This window comes from Suncus etruscus, chromosome 15 (genome assembly GCF_024139225.1).
Source record: "Suncus etruscus isolate mSunEtr1 chromosome 15, mSunEtr1.pri.cur, whole genome shotgun sequence".
Classification (NCBI taxonomy): domain Eukaryota; kingdom Metazoa; phylum Chordata; class Mammalia; order Eulipotyphla; family Soricidae; genus Suncus; species Suncus etruscus.
The window spans coordinates 13,214,949-13,235,971 of NC_064862.1; the positions used below are offsets into that span (position 1 = coordinate 13,214,949).

A 21,023-nucleotide genomic window follows, 5' to 3' on the forward strand; every position below is an offset into this window, starting at 1 on the left:
CCCCTGAGTGTCAACGGTGTGGTTCAAAAATCAAAAAAAAGATTACATATAACTTAGCAAGGTCACAGAATTGGTCTCTAACAGAACCAGGACTGGAACTTAATATATTTTTTTAATTCCTTCATAGGTGATAAACCAAGCAGATAGTGTGCTAACTTTGTAGATATAATTGAAGATATATAAATATACACATATGTTTTTATTATATATATAACACAGATATATGTCTTGACTATTTTATCTTAGTTCAATGATATGGAGTACATTTTATATTTCAGTCTGTCCAAAATATTGCTTTCCCCTCAGTTATCAGTTTTTAAATAGATACATTATGCAATCAATACTTACTAGGATTGAACCACTGGTAGGTCCTCAAGAAGCTTATAATTCATTCAGGTTAGGAGTGATGTAAATAAGAGACTTAATTAAAAAATACCAGACAGTATATACTATGTTTTAAAAGAATGATGCTGACAACAAGTGTTAGAATCTAAAAGACAATCTAAAAGACAATCAGGAAAAGCTTCAAAGAGAAAGTAGGTTTGAGACACATTAACAAAATGGAAAATCAGGGAAGGACATTCCAGAATTAAAAATAATTTCTAAGGAAATGTGCAGGTAGGCCCTGAAAATTTTTTGTCTTATATAAATGAATAGAAAAGCTCAAGTGTGGGGATGGAGAGATAGCATGGAGGTAGGGCATTTGCCTTGCATGCAGAAGGATGGTGGTTCGAATTCTGGCATCCCATATGGTCCCCCAAGCCTGCCAGGAGCTATTTCTGAGCATAGAGCTAGGAGTAACCCCTGAGCACTGCCGAGTGTGACCCAGAAACCAAAATAAATAAAAAAATAATAAAGAAAAGCTCAAGTATAGCAGAAGTGTAGTTCCTAGACTCAAAATACCATTGTTAGATTGTGGATGGTGGGAAGTCATTAAACTTGCTACCAACAGTAGCAAGTTGATGTTATAGGAAAGTGTAGGAGAAGAAAAAGCTAAAGAAGTGAGACCAACTAGGATGCCAAAAGGAAAAATCAATAAGGCTTATTAAACAGTTGACTACTGAGAGTGAAGAGAAACCAGAATCTTCCATGCAAGCTACAGTGATCAGAATGAAGCTTTCAATGGAATGATTTGGGAAAGTTAGGAGAGGAAGAAGAAAAACAAAAAGGATAAGAAGGAAGTTCAGTTTTAGAGATCACAAGATGTTCAAACAGAAACCGAAGATGCTCAGAACAATGTTCAGAGTTGTACAATTGCAGTGTATTAAGACTGAAAAGCTAGCTTTTATTCATCTCATTTGGTCTTTGAGTAGTGTTTCTGCAGGGTGGATCTCTGAGCAGAGTCAGTTGGAATGGAAATAGAATGATCACAATATGTGGAAAATTCTTCCTACAGATTAGTATTAAGCATAAAGTTTGTAACTGAAAGTCAAATTGTCAGGTTCACTTTATGATGATAGAGAGGACCTGGAGCTATAAAGTGTTTCAATATTGAGGCATAGTGGTAGAGAGGGAGTTTGCCTTGCAAGCAGTTGATCTAGGATGGAAGATGGTTCAAATCCTGGCATCCCATATGGTCCCCTGTGCCTGCCAGGATCGATTTCTGAGCACAGAGCCAGGAGTAATTCCTGAATGCATCTGGGTGTGACCAAAAAAAAAAAAGTCTTTCAATATTATATTCAATTCAAAATTATCTTATAGAAAACTGAAAACACAACCAGAAAGTTTAATATTGGTGTACAGTAAGCTTCTAGAGTCAAGATTATTTTTAACATATGCTTTATGTTACATTCAAAATAAGAAGGGCCTAATATGGTTTTATGCTAACAAAGTTCAGATCAGAACAAATTGTGTACAAAATCAATTGACATTTTGATTCCTAGCAAAGGGAATTTTGTTAACTACAAAAAGAACAGGTAGAGACTAGTGAGACAGTCCAGTGAGGTGGGCACTTGCCTTGCAGACAGCTGAGCCTGGTCTGATCTCCAGCACCTCCTATGGTCTTCTGAACCTGCCAGGAGTGACTCTGAGTGAAGAGCCTGGAGAAAGCCCTGAGCACCACTGGGGTGACCCCTCAACAACAACAACAACAACAACAACAAAACAGGAATAGGTAATCTTTTCTATTCTTTGTCCTGTAGGGGGAATTTCTCATAGTGTAGGATATTAATAACATGCCGAGTGGGAACTCTCCACACATAATTATAAAATGTCTTAATATAACAGAATTGCTTACTTCATTCCTAAATGTAGGGAAACAGTTCTTAAATAAGATCATCACTACACTAAATTTAAATACATTGCTTATTGCTATGTCATGGGTTCTTTTAACTCTGCCATCCATCTGTTACCAGGTGTGGTATGAAAAGCAAACTCACCCATCTCTGAAATAAAAGAAGAGGGAAGCCTCTCACATTGCAAGATTAGTTATCAGAAGGGCATCCTTTAGCTAGAACCCAGGCATCTTCAACTCATCGAGTCTGTATCTGTTCTTATCCTATTAGTCTTCATCTAACAAAAAAAAAAAAAAAAAAAAAAAAAAAATATATATATATATATATATATATATATATATATATAGTATTTCACTATGCAATAGGAATCCTAAATGCAATCAACCATTGATTCTTACTTTAAATTTTCTTTCCAAAGGACTGGAGTGATAATTCAGTGGAAAGGGCACTTGCTTTGCTCTTTGCAGCTGACCTGGGTTTTATCCCGACATCTCATCTGGTCCTCCAAGCCCCATCAATTCTGATTCCTGAATGCAGATACAGGAGTAAGTATTGAGTACTTCTAAGTGTGATCTCCTCCCCCACAATTTTTTTTTGTTTTTGTTTTTGGGTCACACCCGGCGGTGCTCAGGGGTTACTCCTGGCTGTCTGCTCAGAAATAGCTCCTGGCAGGCTCGGGGGACCATATGGGACACCGGGATTCGAACCAACCACCTTTGGTCCTGGATCTGTGCTATCTCTCTGGGCCCCCACAAAAATTTTTAAAGTAATTACTTTATTTAAGCACTGTGTTTACACAATTGTTCATGATTGAGTTTCAGTCATACAATGAACACCACCCTTCACCAGTGCACATTTTTTGCCACCAATGTCCCCAGTATCCTTCCCAGTACCCATTCCCCACCTGCCTTTGAAGCAAACATTTTGCTTCTCTCTCTCTCTCTCTCTTCCTTTTTTACCTTTTTGACTTGTAGTTTGCACTACTGTTTATGAAAGGGAACCATGCATCATTTTATCCCCTTTCAGTACCCAGTACTTGTCCAGAGTGATCAGTTCCAACTATCATTGTCATATTGATTCCTAACTGCACTCACTGCTCTTTGTAGCAAGCTTCCCCACCACCCATTTTTTTTTCTTTTCAGAACTGTGCAAAACTCTGTATTACTAAAGATTTCCTTTCAGCCCTTCAATCCCTGGGCAGATTCCTCCTTGGCAGAGCAGTTACTGTGTCAACGAAGCAGCAAAGTTTATCTCTGTGGAATGGAAGAAATGAAAAGAATTTCCTTGCTTTCCTTTCAAAAAGTCGAAGGAAAGGTGCAGCTGATGTGGTGATACTATTTCATTCAGTAGGATATGGAGATTGTATGTCTACTGATAGACAGTTTTGTCCTAGTTTTCTAAAATACAATACTTGAGCAACTGGAGGTAGTACAGGGATCAAAGTGCTTATTTTGCATGAAACCAATCTGGGTTCAATCCCTGGCACCCCAAATGGTACCTAAGCCCAACCGAGTGATCTCTGATCACAGAACCATGAAGAAGCCCTGAGCTACACTGGTATGATTCCAAAACAAAGAAAGAAAGCCAACAAAAGATACAGTAGTGAATATTGTTAAGATTTGAGTGTGCAGTACCAACAAACTGCCCCAATATTTTACTCTCATTATGATTGGACCCTGAGCTCTTCCTTCAGTCAAAGTGGCTGTAGATGCCCGGCAAGTGCCAAAGTGATATAGATCACTTTCTATGGCTACACTTTATTCCTTTTGCAGCCTTCCAGAACCTGCAGGAATCCATGGTCCTGCAGTGTACAGAACAGGACAGGAAAACTGAGGCAATGACACAGCTTGTCAAAGCAAGAGAAGTATTTGGCATCAGACTAATTTGGAGTCCTGAAAATTTCTTCTATGCATAAATTGGTTAATAAAGGAAGGCTATTGGTTAATGTCATAACTTTCTCACATAGACTGAAATCCACAGTTCATTTTTCTATAACAACAAAGTATTGTCCAGAGTAGAAATTCCTGAGAAAAAGTCCTGCTTTGGTAATCGAGTTATAAAGCAGATCCCTTTAAACCAGCCTGAACATTTAGTGGTCTCTGGGGACCACTGGCTTGACATACTCAAATCTTCCCACATTAGGATTTGTACTGAAGTTGATTGGCCACAGAACAGCACAGGTGGATTCTCAATGTCAGAGGGTTAAACCAACCCAACTGAGGCCTAGTAATGAATCTGGGAAGCTAAGTCCTGGCCATGGGCAGGGAAGCAGGCTGAGAGCTTGCCCAAAGAGCTATGATTGAAACATGTCCCAGTTCAGCATTCAATACAAGTTTGGGACCAAGAAGGTAAATGCATATAGCATACATAGCATATAAATACATATAGGTAAATTACATAGCCTGAAAATCAAGGTGGTGATGCCCACTTTTATTTGACTCAAAGTTGTGAAAGTGCTCAATTTAGCATGTCAGACATTGCACCTGGTGAATTGGGCGGATCAATCAGAACTCAATAAATGTACATGTTCCCCCCTGCAACTCATCAAACCTTTCTTGGCCCTCATGAACAAGCTAATTTTGATAGTAGAGTGGGCTCATTCAGTCTTTGGAGAGTGTTAGGAATTAACACTCAAAAAAGAACATAAAAGATATTTATAAAAATGTTTGAAAAAGAATTAATAGATCTTTATGCAAAGAAATCAAGTGATGGTTTCATTCCTTCTGCAGGAACAAAAATAACTCCAGCTTGTAGTAGGAGCGGGAGAGGGGCATGGTAGATCATGGGTAGTTTCAATTTTAGGGTTACTCTAGTTTACAAATTCTAAAATGCAGGGGCTGGACTGATAGTACTACTGTGGATAGGATGGTGGGGGTTGCTCTATGAATCATAAGGACACACCCAGGGCTCTGTGTGGAAGTGAAAGATAAATTTGATTAGAGCAGCAGAGAACTATGACTCAAATGAAGAATGATGTTCCTTCAAAAAAAAATAAAGGGGAAATGATAATGAGCAGAGGTATGACAATAGTTTTTCTCTATGACCTCCATCCATCCTTTAAAGCTCAACTAAGGTGTCACTTTTTTTTTTCTTTTGGCTTTTGGATCATACTGGCCAGTGCTCTGGGGATCATATGGGGTGCTGGAGAATTGAATCTTTACACAGTTGATGTGGGTTTGATTCCTGACACCACATATGATCCCTGAGCATTGCCAGATTCTACTGCACAGAACCAGGAGTAAATCCTGAGTCCTGGGATGAAAGAGAGGAATGGAGGGAGAGAGAGAAAGAGAGAGAGGAGAGAGAATAAAGTTAAAAGGACCAGTTATTGGGATAGGTGACTTATTTTTAAAATTTATTATTTATGTATTATTTATTTTGTTGATTGAGATTCTCTGGTTTACAATATTGTTGAGGCTCTTGGGAGAGGTAGATGGCTACACTGATGAGGAGTGTGATGTTGAAATTATGTGCATGATACATGGCTTATTTTAACTATCCCATTTGACTCTCAAGACACTTAAGAGACATTCTTTTTTTGTTTGTTTGATTTTGGTTTTTGGGCCACACCTGGTGATGCTCAGGGGTTACTTCTGGCTTGGGGACCATATGGGATGCTGGGGGATAGAACCGAGATCCGTCCTAGGTCAGACACATACAAGGCAAATGCCCTACCATTGCACCATGGCTCCAGCCCCTTAGAGACATTCTCTTTCACAGACAGAAAACTACAGGTGAAATACAATTCCACGGTCCCGGAGAGATAGCACAGCGGCGATTGCCTTGCAAGCAGCCGACCCAGGACCAAAGGTGGTTGGTTCGAATCCCAGTGTCCCATATGGTCCCCCATGCCTGCCAGGAACTATTTCTGAGCAGACAGCCAGGAGAAACCCCTGAGCACCATTGGGTGTGGCCCAGAAAAAAAAATACAATTCCACAACTCATAGCTAATTACAGTCAGTATAATCATTAACATCCATGGAACTTGAATCCAACCTCTTAAAATATCTCTGCTTTCTTCTTCCATCTTCTTCACGTTACCAATGAATTTATAGAAGATAGGGATGCAGCTCTCCTTTTAGTGGGTAATTATCTGGAGATTTGGCCCAAGACATTATTAATTATCATTAATCATCATCTTCATCATCATCATTATGTGTAGTAATCTCTGCATGTTTATAATTGAATCTATCTATACATACCTCATATAATATTTTCTTCTAAGTTAAGGGCATTATTCCAGTAACATCAGCTCAAGGGTATGTGTGTGTGTGTGTGTGTGTGTGTGTGTGTGTGTGTGTGTGTGTGTGTGTGTGTGTGTGTGTGCTTGGACCACACACAGGTGTGTTCATGGCTCTGTACTTAGGGATCACTTAGGGTGCTCAGGGGGATTGAACCAAGGTTGGTTATGTACAAGGTAAACATTCTACCTGCTTTACTATCTCTAGGACCCAAGTTTTCTTAAAATTACAAGGTACTGGGGGCCAGAGCCATGAAACAGTGAGAAGGGCCCTTGCCTTGCACGTGGCTTACCTGGGTTTGATCCTCAGCATCCCATATGGGCCCTAAGCCTGCCAGGAGTGGTTCTGGAGCACAGATCCAGGAAGAAAATCCAGAGCACCTCCAGATGTGGCCCAAAAGACTAAAAAAAAAAAAAAAAAAAAAGTGCACAGTACTTTGGTGAATGTGGAGGCAAATATTTATGTTAACGGTAGGCCCAGGACTATAATTCTATGGTCAGAATAGAAGTGATTAACTCCCGAGAAAATGGGTTCTTGAAAATTGTATATCAAAATTGCAGACAAAACTCAGATGCTTAAAAAGTTAATGTTTATTGTACAGTTTAACATTTATTATTGGGTCCTTTCTCAACACTCAGGTCTCTTCTTTCACCTGGCTGTATCACTTCCTGTCCTTGATGTCCTGATTGTTTTCTGGCATAGTCTTCAATATGCAGTCCAGTCCCTACATCATTCTCTGTCCAATGTATGCTTTCCTAGTCTGAAATTCACAGCAAAATCCTGTCAAATATGTCCCATTGTTGGGTCTGTTACTCTATAACTGGCCACTGACCCTCTCTAAGGCTGTTCCCCATCTGTTCATTGTCACCTTCCAGGGGTCTCAAACTTGCGGCCAGTGGGCCGCAAATGGCCCTCCATACAACATTTTGTGGCCCTGCCCTAGAGAAATCTTTTTTTGTTTTGTTTTGTTTTAGTTGTTTGGGTCACACCCCCCAATGTTCAAGGCTTACTACTGACTTTGCACTCAAGGATCACACCGACTTTGCCTCCTGCGGCCCCCAGGTAATGTTCATGGGTGAAAATCGTTGTGGCCATAGGTGAGGGAGCAAATAGATCTTTCCCTCACTGGGATATTATCTTACTCCCATGATCCCATTTGCCTATCTTGATTGGATACCTTTAAGGTAGGTGATATTTTAATGATTAATGAATTATCTGGTACCTTTTCCTTCCATTCCCATTTGGGTAGTGGGTAGAAAGATTTGAAATTCTCTAAAGCAAAATCTATCACATTTCTTTTGTATTACTCATGGCGCAGGCTTACCAGACAGACCCCCACATTGGAATTGGTTAAATCAAGGATGCAACAAAGTGAATAAATTAATTTGAGCCATTTCAAGTGAATCCTCTGGATTTCCTTTGATTTTTATGACTAAGATGCCCCAAAGGTAGAAAGTTGCAGTGGAAGAGGAGGAACGCTGCCTTCCAGGAATGCCAGCATATGGGAACTAACTACATTTATTTCAGAATTAATAAAAGGCTAGTGAGTTCTTTCTGAAAATTTTGCTAAAGGCTCTAGAACTCTATTTTTACTACCTTGGACAATGTGAGCCCTTTATGTAAAAATGTTAACAAGTCAGAGAGCAAATACCCATTATTCCTGCCTCTTTATTGATATCAACTAGGAATTTTTACAGGATTTTTCTTTCTCCTCCAAGTGTAAAAGATCATGTAAAAGAGTCATAGGAGAGTACTGGGGCCAGGGAGGGGAGAGGCAGTGATGGGAGTAGAAAGCTTGCAGGCAACAGAGCTCACTTCTGGTTAATAACTGCTTGTTGTGTATGTAAATATTTTATGGGATTATTATGTTCCTGACCCTACCCTGATCGGTGATTGTGCCCTACCCTAGGGTGTGACCTGGCATTCTGCCCCACCCTAGGATGGTACCTGATTCTGCTTCCACCATTGGGTGGTATCTGATTCCACCATTAGGTGGTACCTGATTCTGGGGGATAAAAACAAGGGTCTGTGGAAGACGAGAGGCTTTTGGCTGGAACTTATGCTGAGGCTTTGGGCTTCAGTCTTGTCCTCCGAATAAAGCTGAATTTTCACAAGCCTGACTGTCTTCTAGCCTTTTCACCTCAGAACCGTTGGCAGACGCGTGCTCCGAGCTGGAGGGGAAAGACCTCATCCTCCATCGCTCCATCAATCAACCTCTTCAGGGGCTGACTTGCAACAACTGCTCCCACACATTAGCCTTGAAATAGGTTCAATGAAAGTCATGTGGGGCCAGAGAGATAGCACAGCAGTACGGCATTTGCTTTGCACGCAGCCAATCCAAGACAGATGGTGGTTGGAATCTCGGCATCCCATATGGTCGCCCCAGCCTGCCAGGAGCGATTTCTGAAAACGGAGCAAGAAGTGACCGCTGTGCGCCGCCGGGTGTGACAAACCCTTCCCCCCCCCAAAAAAAAAACCTAAACAAACAGTCATGAGTGTACATGTTGAAAAAATAAGCTCATAAAATCAGAGCAAACAACACTGCATGAAAAGTGAACGAAATCTCTTCTTAATATTAAAAATGACACAAGGCGAGTGGGCAAACAGATAGATGTGTGTATGGCATTTGCCTAGCACGGGGTCCACCTGGGTTCTTTTTTTTTTTTTTTTTTTTTTTTTTTTTGGTTTTTGGGCCACACCCGGTGACGCTCAGGGGTTACTCCTGGCTATGCGCTCAGAAGTCGCTCCTGGCTTGGGGGACCATATGGGACGCCGGGGGATCGAACCGCGGTCCGTCTCCTAGGCTAGCGCAGGTAAGGCAGGCACCTTACCTCCAGCGCCACCGCCCGGCCCCCACCTGGGTTCTATATCCAGCATCCCATCTGGTCCCAGGCCCCCTCCAGGAATCACTCCTGAGTGCAGAGCCTGGAATTAGACCAGAGCATTACCTGGTGTGAACCCAAACAAACAAAACAAGACACCAGAGGTCCAGAGTAATAGTGGGATGCTTGCCCTGCATCCAACTAACCCGAGTTCCAATTCCTATCGTCAGGAAGGGTAAGAGGGATAAGCCATATCATCAGGAAGGGTAAGAAGGATAGGAATAATTTCAGCCTGTAGAGCTTGGAGTAAGTAAATCCTGAGCATTTCAGGATGTGGCCCCCAAACAAGCGAACAAAAACTAAGATAGAGTTCACCCCCAACAAACCCAACCTAAAAATGACACGAATAAAATCTAATAAAATGACATATCCTTGGGGGCCGAAGCGATAGCTCAGAGGTAGGGGGTTTGCCTTGTACGTGATTGACCAAGGATGGACCTCAGTTCGATCCCTTGCATCCCATATGGTCCCCCAAGCCAGGAGCGATTTCTGAGCTCATAGCCAGGAGTAACCCCTGAGCGTCACCGGATGTGGCCCATAAACCAAAAACAAAACAAACAAAAAATTAATCAGACTTAAATACCAAGCCCAAAGTCAACGATAACAGAATCAAGATACCCAATCTACAACAAGCTATACACAGAGGGGACCTGTTACACTAGCAGTCCAAGGGGCAAAGGGGGAGATAGGAGATGCATACTGGGAACAGGGGTGGAGGGAGGTCAACACTGAGTGTGGGAATGGCCCTAATTCACTATCACTACATACCTTAAATATAACTGTGAAAGACTTGTAATTCACGTCGGTCTCAATAAATATCATATATATATGTGTATATATATATGTATATATATGTATATATATATATATGTATATATATGTATATATATATATATATATATATATATATATATATATATATATATGACATATCCTTGGGACTAGGACCAAAACAGCTGCAAAATGAGCAAACTTAGATGGGCCTAGGAGAGTGATCACAGTAGAGCCTCTGGCTAGCCAGGACTCCTACTTGGAGAATAAAGGGGTTGGTGGGGAGGGTGTTCTTTTTTTAGGACGGAAACCCAACTACAAACATGGTTGTAATTGTGGTGCTTAAAGATATTACTTTCCAAAAATAAAATAAAATTGCAATAAGAACCTACTAAAATAAATAAATAAAGAGACTGGTGGGGGTGGTTGTTTTTAGGACTGACACCCAACTACAAACATACTTGTAATCATGTAAATAAAGATATCACTTAAAAAATAAAATAAAAAGCCAGAGACAACAGAACCGAAACCCATTCTACAACAAGCTAGACACAGAGGGGACCACTTCTACTAGCAGCCCGGGGCAGGGGGAAGGGGAAGGAAAAAAGAGGGATATGCGATGGAACAGGGTGGAAGCAGGACAACATTGGTGGTGGGAATGCCCCTGATTCAATGTCACTATGGACCTAAAATATTACTGTGAAAGATTTGTAATCCACTGTGGTCAAAATAAAAATTATTAAAAAAAATAAAATCGCAATAAGGACCTATTAAAATAAATAAATGAGCCGGAAGGGGTGCTCTTTTTAGAACTGACACCCAACTACAAACAACTTCGTAATCGTGGTGCTTAAATAAAGATATCATTTAAAAATGAGATGAAATAAAATCGCAGTACGGACCTACTAAAATAAATTAAGAGTTTTTTTTAAAGGACTGTCTCCCAACTACAAACATGTTTTTAATCGTGGTGCTTAAATAAAGATACCACTTAAAAAATAAAATAAAATTGCAATAAGGACCTATTAAAATAAATGAATCAATGGGTCGGTGGGGGAGTTCTTTTTAGGACGGACACCCAACTACAAACAGGTTTGTAATCGTGATGCTTAAATAAAGATATCACTTAAAATAAGATAAAATAAAATCGCAGTAAGGACCTACTAAAATAAATAAATAAATGAACAAATAAATAAAGGGGCCGGTGGTGAGGGCGATCAACAGCCCCTCTGCAGCCCCCTCTGCAAATCACACTGCAGCCAGGCAGGCAGGGCGCAACTGGAGGGCGCGCTGGGCGGGCGGATGGGCGCAGTTGCACGGGGCGGGCGGTCCAGTGACCCTCCAGGCCACGCCACGTTCCCGGAGACGGAGCCCAGCCTGCCGGGCCTCTGATCTGGGCCGGGCTGGGCCGGGCCGGGGCCGGACCCCGCGCCCAGATGGGGCAGAGCTCGGGGCACCAAGTTAGCGCTCGCGGGGCGGTGCCGGCCCTGCCCCGCCAACCCTCCAGCCGGGCGCGCAGGGCTGGACCCCGGGGCGTGGACGCGAGCTGCCACCGGGGTGGGGTTGGGGGGCAGCCAGCACGCACCCCAAAGGCCCGCCGGCCTGCTGCCCAACAAAGGGGGCGGGAGGACTCGGAGGAGCCTCGGCCGCGGCCGGAGGAGGAGCCTGGGCTGCCCGGCGCCGGAGCGTAAAGTTGGGGAGTCGCCTTGGCTCGGCGGGGCGGAGCGGGGCTAGCCACGGGCTCCTCCCACGGAGTGCTCGGGCTGCTGCCGGCCGGGACGGGGGTCCCCTGAAGCTGGATCCCCTTTTTGGAGGTCCCTTCTGCACCTGGAACAACTCTCCGGGGCTTGGGCCAACTTGGGGTCCTGCGCTCTCTATCTGGCTCCGCTAGGCTTGTCTCCTGGACCTTGTTGGAGGAACTAGCTTGAAGATTGCTCAAGTTTTGGGGCGTTTGCAATCTCCAGGGCACCCCCAAGTCATTATTTCCCCCTTCTAGGATCTTGTTTGGTTCTTTGCGTTTTATTCAAACCCAGATCAACCCAACCCAAAGCAAACGAGACTCCCTGCCTCCCACCCCGGATACCTCCCCCCCAAAACTGGAGAGAGAGAACCCCCAAACTCACGCTCGCACCCCCAACCTGTGCAGAGAAGCCCCGGTGCGCGCGGGACCCCGTGTCTCCCGGGAGCAGGTAAGCCCATGCATCATTGATGATGCTCAAGGCCGCGTAATGTGGGTGCGGGGAGGCCGGACCGCGTGGCCCCGGGGTGCACGCTCTTGCGCCCCGGCTTCTTTGCAGGCATTGGGGGCGCAAAGGCACCCAACTTTGCTTGGTACTTTGCTCCGAGCCTCAGTTCCGCTCCCCGCCTCCCCGAGGGGAGGAGCGAGAGGTTCCAAGGAACTTGGGGTGCAGCTGGAGCCAGAGGGTCTGTCCGCGGGGTCCCCCATTTCTTCTTCCTCCTCCTCTCCAGCCCGTGCTACCGCCAGGCGGGTGGTGCCCGGCCCGGCTAGGCTTGCCAAGGGGGAGCTGGGCTCTGCGTCCTGCAAGAGGGGACGTGGCTTCCGAGGAGGGCCTGTCACCCGCGCCCCAGAGCCGGCCCCCGGGGAGGCGGAGCCCCGGAGGTGTCCCCGGAGAGGCGGTGTGGCCGGCGGGGCGGGAGGGCAGCGCTTCCGAAGCGTCTGCCCGGCAGGAAATGTCCCGGATCTCCAGGCAGCTGCTGCACCCCAAGGTGGGACTCCGCGCGGGGATCGGGGGGGCACCCAGTGGGTGCGTAAAAACGCGCGCGCGCCTTTCCGTTCTCCGTGCTCTTGGCATCCCTTGCCTGGTGCACAGGGTAAGGTAATGCAGGTCCCACCACCCCCAATTCTGGCCCCGGGTCCGAGGCTCTGGTTGCTCCAGGCCAAACCCCAAACTTGCAGAAATCTTTCCACGGGGCGAGGGAGGACTGGGAGGCGGCGCGCAACTTTTCAGGCCCGGCTGGCAAAAGGGAGATTGTTCCAGGCTTGTTTCCAGGAGAGCCCAAAACGTGCTCCTCGTGGCTCGTGAGCGACCTGGACACTGGGATTAGGGTAAACGGGGACGTCCCGGGTCTGGTTTAGGACAGTGCGCAATGCTCGGGAGACAGTGCTCTTTCCCATTTTGCAGGTTACTCGGACCTTGAGAGTACGTTCTCGGTGCGCGCTGGCGGGTCTGTGCACAGCTGCGAAGTCTGGGGGAAACCCAGATCCCCCGGTCGGGGCTGGAAGGGCGTGCCTCTGGGTCCGGAGGCTGCAGACGCTTCATTCCTTTGCACCATGCCTGGCCCTGAGGAAGTAGGGTGGGATGGTCGCCTTCTGGGCCACTACCAGCCCCAGGGAGTTGGGGACCAACGCCGAGAGTCAGCTGGATCTGGAGGCAGGCGAAGTTCCAGCAGGGTACCAGGCTGGTGCCAAGTTCGAGGAGACTGCCCCTAAACTCCTCTGGAGGTGCTTTTTCTAACATTTGTTGCCCCGGTAAACAGTCTTCTTCACTAGGATTCATTAATCCTGAAATTGCTTCTGGGACTGTATGGTGGTCCTTTTTGGCACCGGAGTGGTTTCTTTTACTCGCAGTGTGGTGAAAAAAATTTTTTTTTCCTTTTCCCTTTCCCTGATCTCTAGAATTTCTAGGTTGGGATTCTCAGCGTCAAGGAGAGTTGTTGGTTTTGCTCCAGTGTCTTCACCGAGTTTCCATCACAGCTGTGCTTTGCTGAGCATTCTTGTACCCTTCCATTGTGTCGGCACATTCGAGCACCTTGAGCTGTGCCGTTTAGGCCATTCCTCACCCTTTTGGCCCCAGGTTTATTGCCAGACACTCATGGTTTCTGCTTTTACCGAGACAAAAATGTTCTGAAGAAAGAATAGGGGTTGCAACGTTGAGCGTGTATTGGTTTCGGAGAAACATCTGGTAAACTTGCAGACCCACCAGAAGGATAGGAAACAATGGAATTCAGTGATAAAGGACTTCTTAGGACTTCTTAAACTACCCCCACTCCCACCCTGTGCATCTTTCCCCGCGCAGGTTCTCTTCTAGCAGCAGCTGGAGGTAGATTGCTCTTGCTTCCTTTTCTTAAGTGTGGAAGAAGAGGCCCTCTTAGAGACACCTTGTTGTAAGGAAACTTTGACATTACTTGTTCAGTTCCTGACATCAGAGCTACATCGCTGTTGTCTTCAGTGAGTTTGGAGGAAGCATTTTTTTTTTTTTTGTCATGTTACTCTGCTTGGAACCCCTGTTTATTCCTTTCTACAAGGAACAGCCACAGTTTACTCCTTTTTCTTCTTTGTTTTTGGGTCACACCGGCAGTGCTCAGGAGTTACTCCTGGCTCTGAATTTAGAAATCGCTCCTGGCTTGGGGGACCATATGGGATGCCAGAGATCGACTCTGGGTCCGCCCTGGGTCAGCCGTGTGCAAGGACAGCTACAGTTTAAATGTGATTTTTCCATTTTCATTTTGTCTTTGTCTTTCTGTCCCCCTGCTCTGCTGTCACTGTAGTAGGTAAGGGATTTCAGTTCTCAACAGTTGTAAAGAATAGCAGACATGTTCCTTAAAGGGAACATGTAAGTTTTGTCTAGAGAGAGCATTTCTGTCAGGCAAAAGAGACTTTCCATAATAACATTTTGTATACATTCTTCTGAACAAAATTTTGGACTAATAAAACAAATGCACTTAAGAATTAAGCATGATGCTTGATAGAGGGCAGGGCTCTTGTCACCTATGTGGCTGACCCAGGTTTGACCTCTGCACCCACCCACTATGGTCCCCACCTGGAGTGATCACTGAGTGCAAGAGCCAGTCGTAAACCCTGAGCACTGATGGGTGTGGCCCCAGAACAGTAAAACAAAATAAAATAAAAAATAATTCAGCATTGTTTGCAGGTATCTCTTGCCTCCCTCAAGGAGCTTTATCAGTAATCTTTTAAAGTATTAATAATTCACCAGTATAAAAAATGAAAAATATTTTTATATTTTCTGAACTATGGTAGAGAATTCATGTAGTCTTTCATATTCCACACGATGGTGAGAAAAGTGTTTCTAAAGCTTTCGTAATCTAATGCACTTTCCATCTGTCTAAACTTCTTTAATACAAAACTTTTTTCTAAGTCATTTTAAGCCTTCTATTATTCAAACATCTTTTTCCCTGACTGGCAAGAAAAAGGTTATATATTGCACACATGTATATTATTATAATATAACTGTTTCCTTGAATATAATCAACCGATATATAAACTATGTAAAACACATGCTCTGTAAAATAAAATGTATGTACTATGATACTTACCTGGCAGGGGCGATACCATGATCACGAAGGTGGTTTCCCCAGGGTGAGGCTCACCCATTGCACTCCGGGTGTGCTGACCTCTGCGATTTCCCCAAATGTGGGAAACTCGACTGCGTAATTTATGGTAGTGGGGGACTGCGTTCGCGCTCTCCCCTGTAAAATAAAAGAAAAAAAATGTATGCACTATGAAATAATAATATCCCATGGAATGTTCTTGAATCAAATAATTGGTTTTTGAATCTTAGCTAGTGGTAAACTCTGGTTCTATTCTCTCTTCTGACATGTAAATTCTTTATTTTCCACAATGATGTTCATTATTGGATGTGTTGTAGTTTATATACATATCCCAATTAGATATTTATTTATTTATTTATTTGTTTGTTTGTTTTTGGGTCACACCCAGCAGCACTAAGGGGTTACTAAACTCTTGGCTCTACACTCAGAATTCACTCCTGGCAGGCTCGGGACCATATGGGATGCCGGGTTTTGAACCACCGACCTTCTGCATGCAAGGCAAACACCCCACCTCCATGCTATCTCTCTGGCCCTTAAAGCCCAAATTTGTTTTTTTGTTTGTTTTTTTGTTTGTTTGTTTTTTTGTTTTTGTTTTTGTTTTTGTTTTTTTTTTGGTTTTTGGGCCACACCCGGCAGTGCTCAGGGATTACTCCTGGCTGTCTGCTCAGAAATAGCTCCTGGCAGGCACGGGGGACCATATGGGACACCGGGATTCGAACCAACCACCTTTGGTCCTGGATAGGCTGCTTGCAAGGCAAACGCCGCTGTGCTATCTCTCTGGGCCCATGACTCTGATTAAAGAAAGTCAGTGTTGAGGGGATATTTTAATTCTAAAGATGACTTTGGCTTGTCTAATTGTTGAACATAAAAACTTTTTTTTTTGATAGCTATACTTAGAATTAATATGGCGTTTTCCCAAGCATCTGTACTATGGATGCAGCATAAAACTAGGTTTACATCTAACCCAGATCCTTCTTGGGATTGGAGTTTTTGAAATACTTTCTTATGTATCTCCGAGGCACCTTAAGCTCTGCAAGTTTAAACCACATTCGCTATTTCTTTCTCCAGCAGTTTTTCCTCTGGTGTTTGCTAGCTCAGTGAATGACTCACCCATTCTCAATTGCCCAAGCCAAAATTGGGCAGTCATTTTGCTCTTCAGATTCCTAGACCTTTCATATTCAATCAGCTCTCAAATCCTATTGACCTTCTTTAGCATCTCCGATCCCACACATCCACCCACTTCTTGGCTACCCTTATTTAGCTCACAGTCATTTCCTGCCTATAATATTACCCTAGAAAAAATAGAATTGAGGTCGGCCAGTATGTTCTTTACCTTGGTTCCCCACTATCATTTTCAAAAGTTGTTGCCAGTCATCATTACCATTGAAACTTTATGTGCATCTGTTAGATGTTTGTGTATAAACACATATGCACACACAAACACACAATTCCATATATATATTCCTGTTCAAACCTAGGTTGAAAATAGCATCATAGGCTGATAATACATTGGGTAGGGCATTTGCCTTACATGCGACTAATCTGGGTTTTATACTGAACACTTCCAGGACTAATTTCTGAGCACAGAGCAAGGAGTAGCCCCTGGGTAAAGCCGAATGTGACATCAAAATAAAATCAAACCATAGCAAAAATAGCATTATAGTTTTTTTGCTGAGTGCTCATTATTACTCATACAACCAACAACAAAAACCATTAACTTTAATTCTTAACAAAGATCATTAAAGAAATATTATTTATATTTTTGGTTTGGGAGCCACATAAAGCATGCTCAGGGGTTTCTCCTGTCTTTGTGCTCAGGAATTACTCTGGTTGGGGGTTGGTGGATCATATGGGATGCTGGGCATTGAACCTCAGGTAATCTATACTATCACTCCAATCCTGAGTTTTATGTTTCTTGGTTTTTTACTTTTCTTTTAATCATTGATAGTGTTCAGGGCTTACACTTTTTTTTTTTTTTTTTTTTGGTTTTTGGGCCACACCCGGTGACGCTCAGGGGTTACTCCTGGCTATGCGCTCAGAAGTCGCTCCTGGCTTGGGGGACCATATGGGACGCCGGGGGATCGAACCGCGGTCCGTCTCCTAGGCTAGCGCAGGTAAGGCAGGCACCTTACCTCCAGCGCCACCGCCCGGCCCAGGGCTTACACTTTTACTATTATTTTTACCCGTCATTACAGAACTTTAATATGGATTGAGTGATATTGTCTCATATCTGAAGTTTATTTCAGATTATGAAATTAGCCAAAGCTCTCACTTGGATGTCATATCAGTTTTTGTCTCTTCTAATCTACAAGCACTGCCTCCCTCAAGTGTTTTTGTTTTCCTCGACAATGGCCAATTTGAAGACTTCAGCTTAGTTATTCTGAAGATTTATCTACCGTCTACATGTCTCTGCTCATGGTCACCATCAGAGTGAGCGTCTGGCAAAAGTATTACATAGATAATAAGATCACGATAATATTGATTTTTATTGTAACATGATACTTCATTGTTGATTATATATATATATACTTGTATACTGTATATGCTGATGTATATATATATATATATATATATATATGGTATACTTGTATACTGATGTATAATTTGACTGACATTAGGCATGCCCCTTACTGTATTGTATTATAATTTTCTTTCAAATGTAACTGGAGAATTGAAAGAAAAGTTCCTTCACTATCAGGATATTCCTGGCCTGAATTCATCAACGAACATTTGCTGTATTTTGCCTTAGCTTTGATGACTCCTAACCATTTCCATCTACCAGCAAGAGGAATCTTTTAAAACAATCTGGCCCCTCCATGTTACTTGATGATTTTAGGACTGCTGAGTTAACATATATTACTCCTTTTAAGAGAAAAATCAAAATCCCAGGTGATCTCCAGGTGCCTGCTCCTGTGTACCTCATCTTACTTCATCCATCCTCTCCCTCTCCTTTGGACATACCTTCCTACTAAGTCATGCACCCTTACTCATCTTGTTCAATGCCCACAATTCTCTCTGCCACCCCTACTGGGAGGACTCTTAGCTTTTTCTCTTTCTTTTTTTTTTTTTGGTTTTTGGGCCACACCCGGCGGTGCTCAGGGGTTAGTCCTGGCTGTCTGCTCAGAAATAGCTCCTGGCAGGCACAGGGGACCATATGGGACACCGGGATTCGAACCAACCACCTTTGGTCCTGGATAGGCTGCTTGCAAGGCAAACGCCGCTGTGCTATCTCTCCGGGCCCAGCTTTTTCTCTTTCTATCTCTGTTGGAGAGTTAAATTTTTCTAATTCTTGAAGACTTGGTTCCCAAGTCTTGGAATTCTCTGCTGTATGTTTCTATTATGCTTCTGTTTTGTATGCTTTTAACACATATTTGGGTTATAATGATTCATATTACATACTTAATTGTTTAGTGTTTGCAATCTTCATAACAGCACAGCCCATTTCTCTTTTTTTTCTAGCATCTCCCTGTTGCTTTACAACACACTACTTCTTGAATGAACATGTGCTGAATGGTGACTATATCTAATTACACATAACTTCCGAAGACTTTAAAATTATTTTTCAAGTTGCCACCTTCTCTTGTTTCAGGTATTGATGTTGACCATTTTAGAAGACTGAAAAAGAAGACTGGGAAAAGTCTTTGGATTATACTGAAACCCCACAGAAATGGCTAAGTATGGAGAGCAGGAGATGAGGCCTGATAATGGGCAGAATGAATTCAGTGACATCATTAAGTCCAGATCTGGTAGGTAATGGAAACTTAGGAAAATGGGGGTGGGGGTTTGCATAAATTATTGAGCAGATATAGTTTCTTGTTTTGTTTTGCTTTGTTCGTGGGAGACAAGCTTTTGAGAAGTATAATTCTGACTGCTACATGGTAAAAGTCAGTATAAAGCTAAGTTCATTATATTTTCTCAGCACACTTTGGTATCATTAGATATTGACTGACATTACTCAGTGAAAGATGCAGTTGTTGGAGACTGTTTATTTCTAAGACTGTCTCTTTGGACACAATAATTCAATAGAGTTTTTTCCTTGGGACCTGGGTTCTACATGTTGGAAGGGAAATATGTGTTTATAGGAATGCAGTGTTTCTAGATGAAGGGTTCTTGAGTTTGTTGACATATAGCCTTACTGCCACTCTGTTGGCAGCCGTGAAGTGCCCTACATTTGCTTCCTTTCTTACATACTTTCTCAATGTGCAGTTTTGACATGGGTAATGTAGTAAAATGGACAAAGATGAGTGTTTCTCCTATAAGCATTTTAAAAGATGGTGTAGGGGGACTACTTGCTTTTGTTCAAGAGAATAAATCAACTGGAGGAATTAAAACTGTAGCTTCATTGGGCCTACTAAAGAATAGTTGAGAGGCTAGAGAGATTGTGAAGAAAGTAAGTCTATTTGCCAAACAGGCAGAACTGTCTGTGGTCTGCTGAGCATTTCCAGAAGTTATCAGTGAGCACAAAGTCTGGTGCATGACCTGAGCACAGCCTGGTGTGGCCCAATTCTCTCCACCTCCCCCTAATAAAAGACCAGTTGAATAAAAATTTATTTAAAAAGTGTTGGGCTCGAGAGATGGTAAAGGGGCTAAGGAGCTTGCTTTGCTTATAGCTTTGATAACTAACTTTGATGCCCAGTAGCACATTAAATCCCTTCAGCATAGTCAGGAGTGAGCCTTCAGCACTGCTGGTTGTACCTTCCTCTTGCAGCACAAAAGTTTTGGATATGATTCAGTCATAGGCTTCAAGAGGATACTTTTTGAGCAAACAGGGCATTTCCGAGCTTTGAAAATCACACAGACTCCACCCTGGGTGTGAACACTATGATCAAGCAACTTTGAGAGTGACATTGAATATCAAATTACATCCATGGTCACTTTCCTTTTTTTTTTTTTTTGGTTTTTGGGCCACAACCAGTGACGCTTAGGGGTTACTCCTGGCTATGCGCTCAGAATCGCTCCTGGCTTGGGGGACCATATGGGACGTTGGGGGATCGAACATCAGTCCATCCTAGGTTAGTGCCTTCAAGGCAGACACCTTATCGCTTGCACCACCGCTCTGATCCCCCATAGTCACTTTCAAAACAAAAAAGGAACCCAAATTTTTTCCCATTAGAGCCATCTTTATATTGTTAGAAATTTATTTCTTATTATTTATAACTGCAGAAATACACACTAAAATATGTTCTAATTTAACACATAGATTAGTTTCCTCCCTGATATTGGTGTTGGTTCATGGGGATGATTTTGGTTATTATGGGCTAAGACAGAAAGATCTATTTATGGTGCAACTTAATATCCATTTTTGAATTGTGTTTAAATGGATGTTTAATTCTTCCAAATTTCTTTTTCTTTTCAATGTTATAGTAGAATAAAGTACTAGATAGATGAAAGCTATTTATGTTTTTTTAAGAGTATGGAATGAGGGCCCGAAAAGATAGCTCAGCGGCGTTTGCCTTGCAGGCAGCCGATCCAGCACCAAAGGTGGTTGTTTCGAATCCCGGTGTCCTATGTGGTCCCCCGTGCCTACCAAGAGCTATTTCTGAGCAGACAGCCAGGAGTAACCTCTGAGCACCGCCGGGTGTGGC

The 21,023-nt window shown here is 43.2% G+C and overlaps 1 protein-coding gene and 1 non-coding gene across 2 annotated transcripts in view; both read left to right on the forward strand.

Annotated features, from left to right (window-relative positions):
• The first annotated feature begins 15,415 nt into the window (after positions 1-15,415).
• On the forward strand, positions 15,416-15,579 carry LOC126031639 (U1 spliceosomal RNA). Its single transcript, XR_007503471.1, has one exon. It is a non-coding gene; the product is annotated as a U1 spliceosomal RNA (small nuclear RNA).
• A 3,477-nt stretch (positions 15,580-19,056) lies between these two features.
• The window catches only part of UTRN (utrophin), a 576,171-nt gene continuing 574,204 nt past the window's right edge, over positions 19,057-21,023 (forward strand). The window contains 1 exon segment of the mRNA XM_049789386.1: positions 19,057-19,184. Coding sequence (XP_049645343.1) covers positions 19,106-19,184 — 79 coding nt within the window. The 5' untranslated portion in view covers positions 19,057-19,105.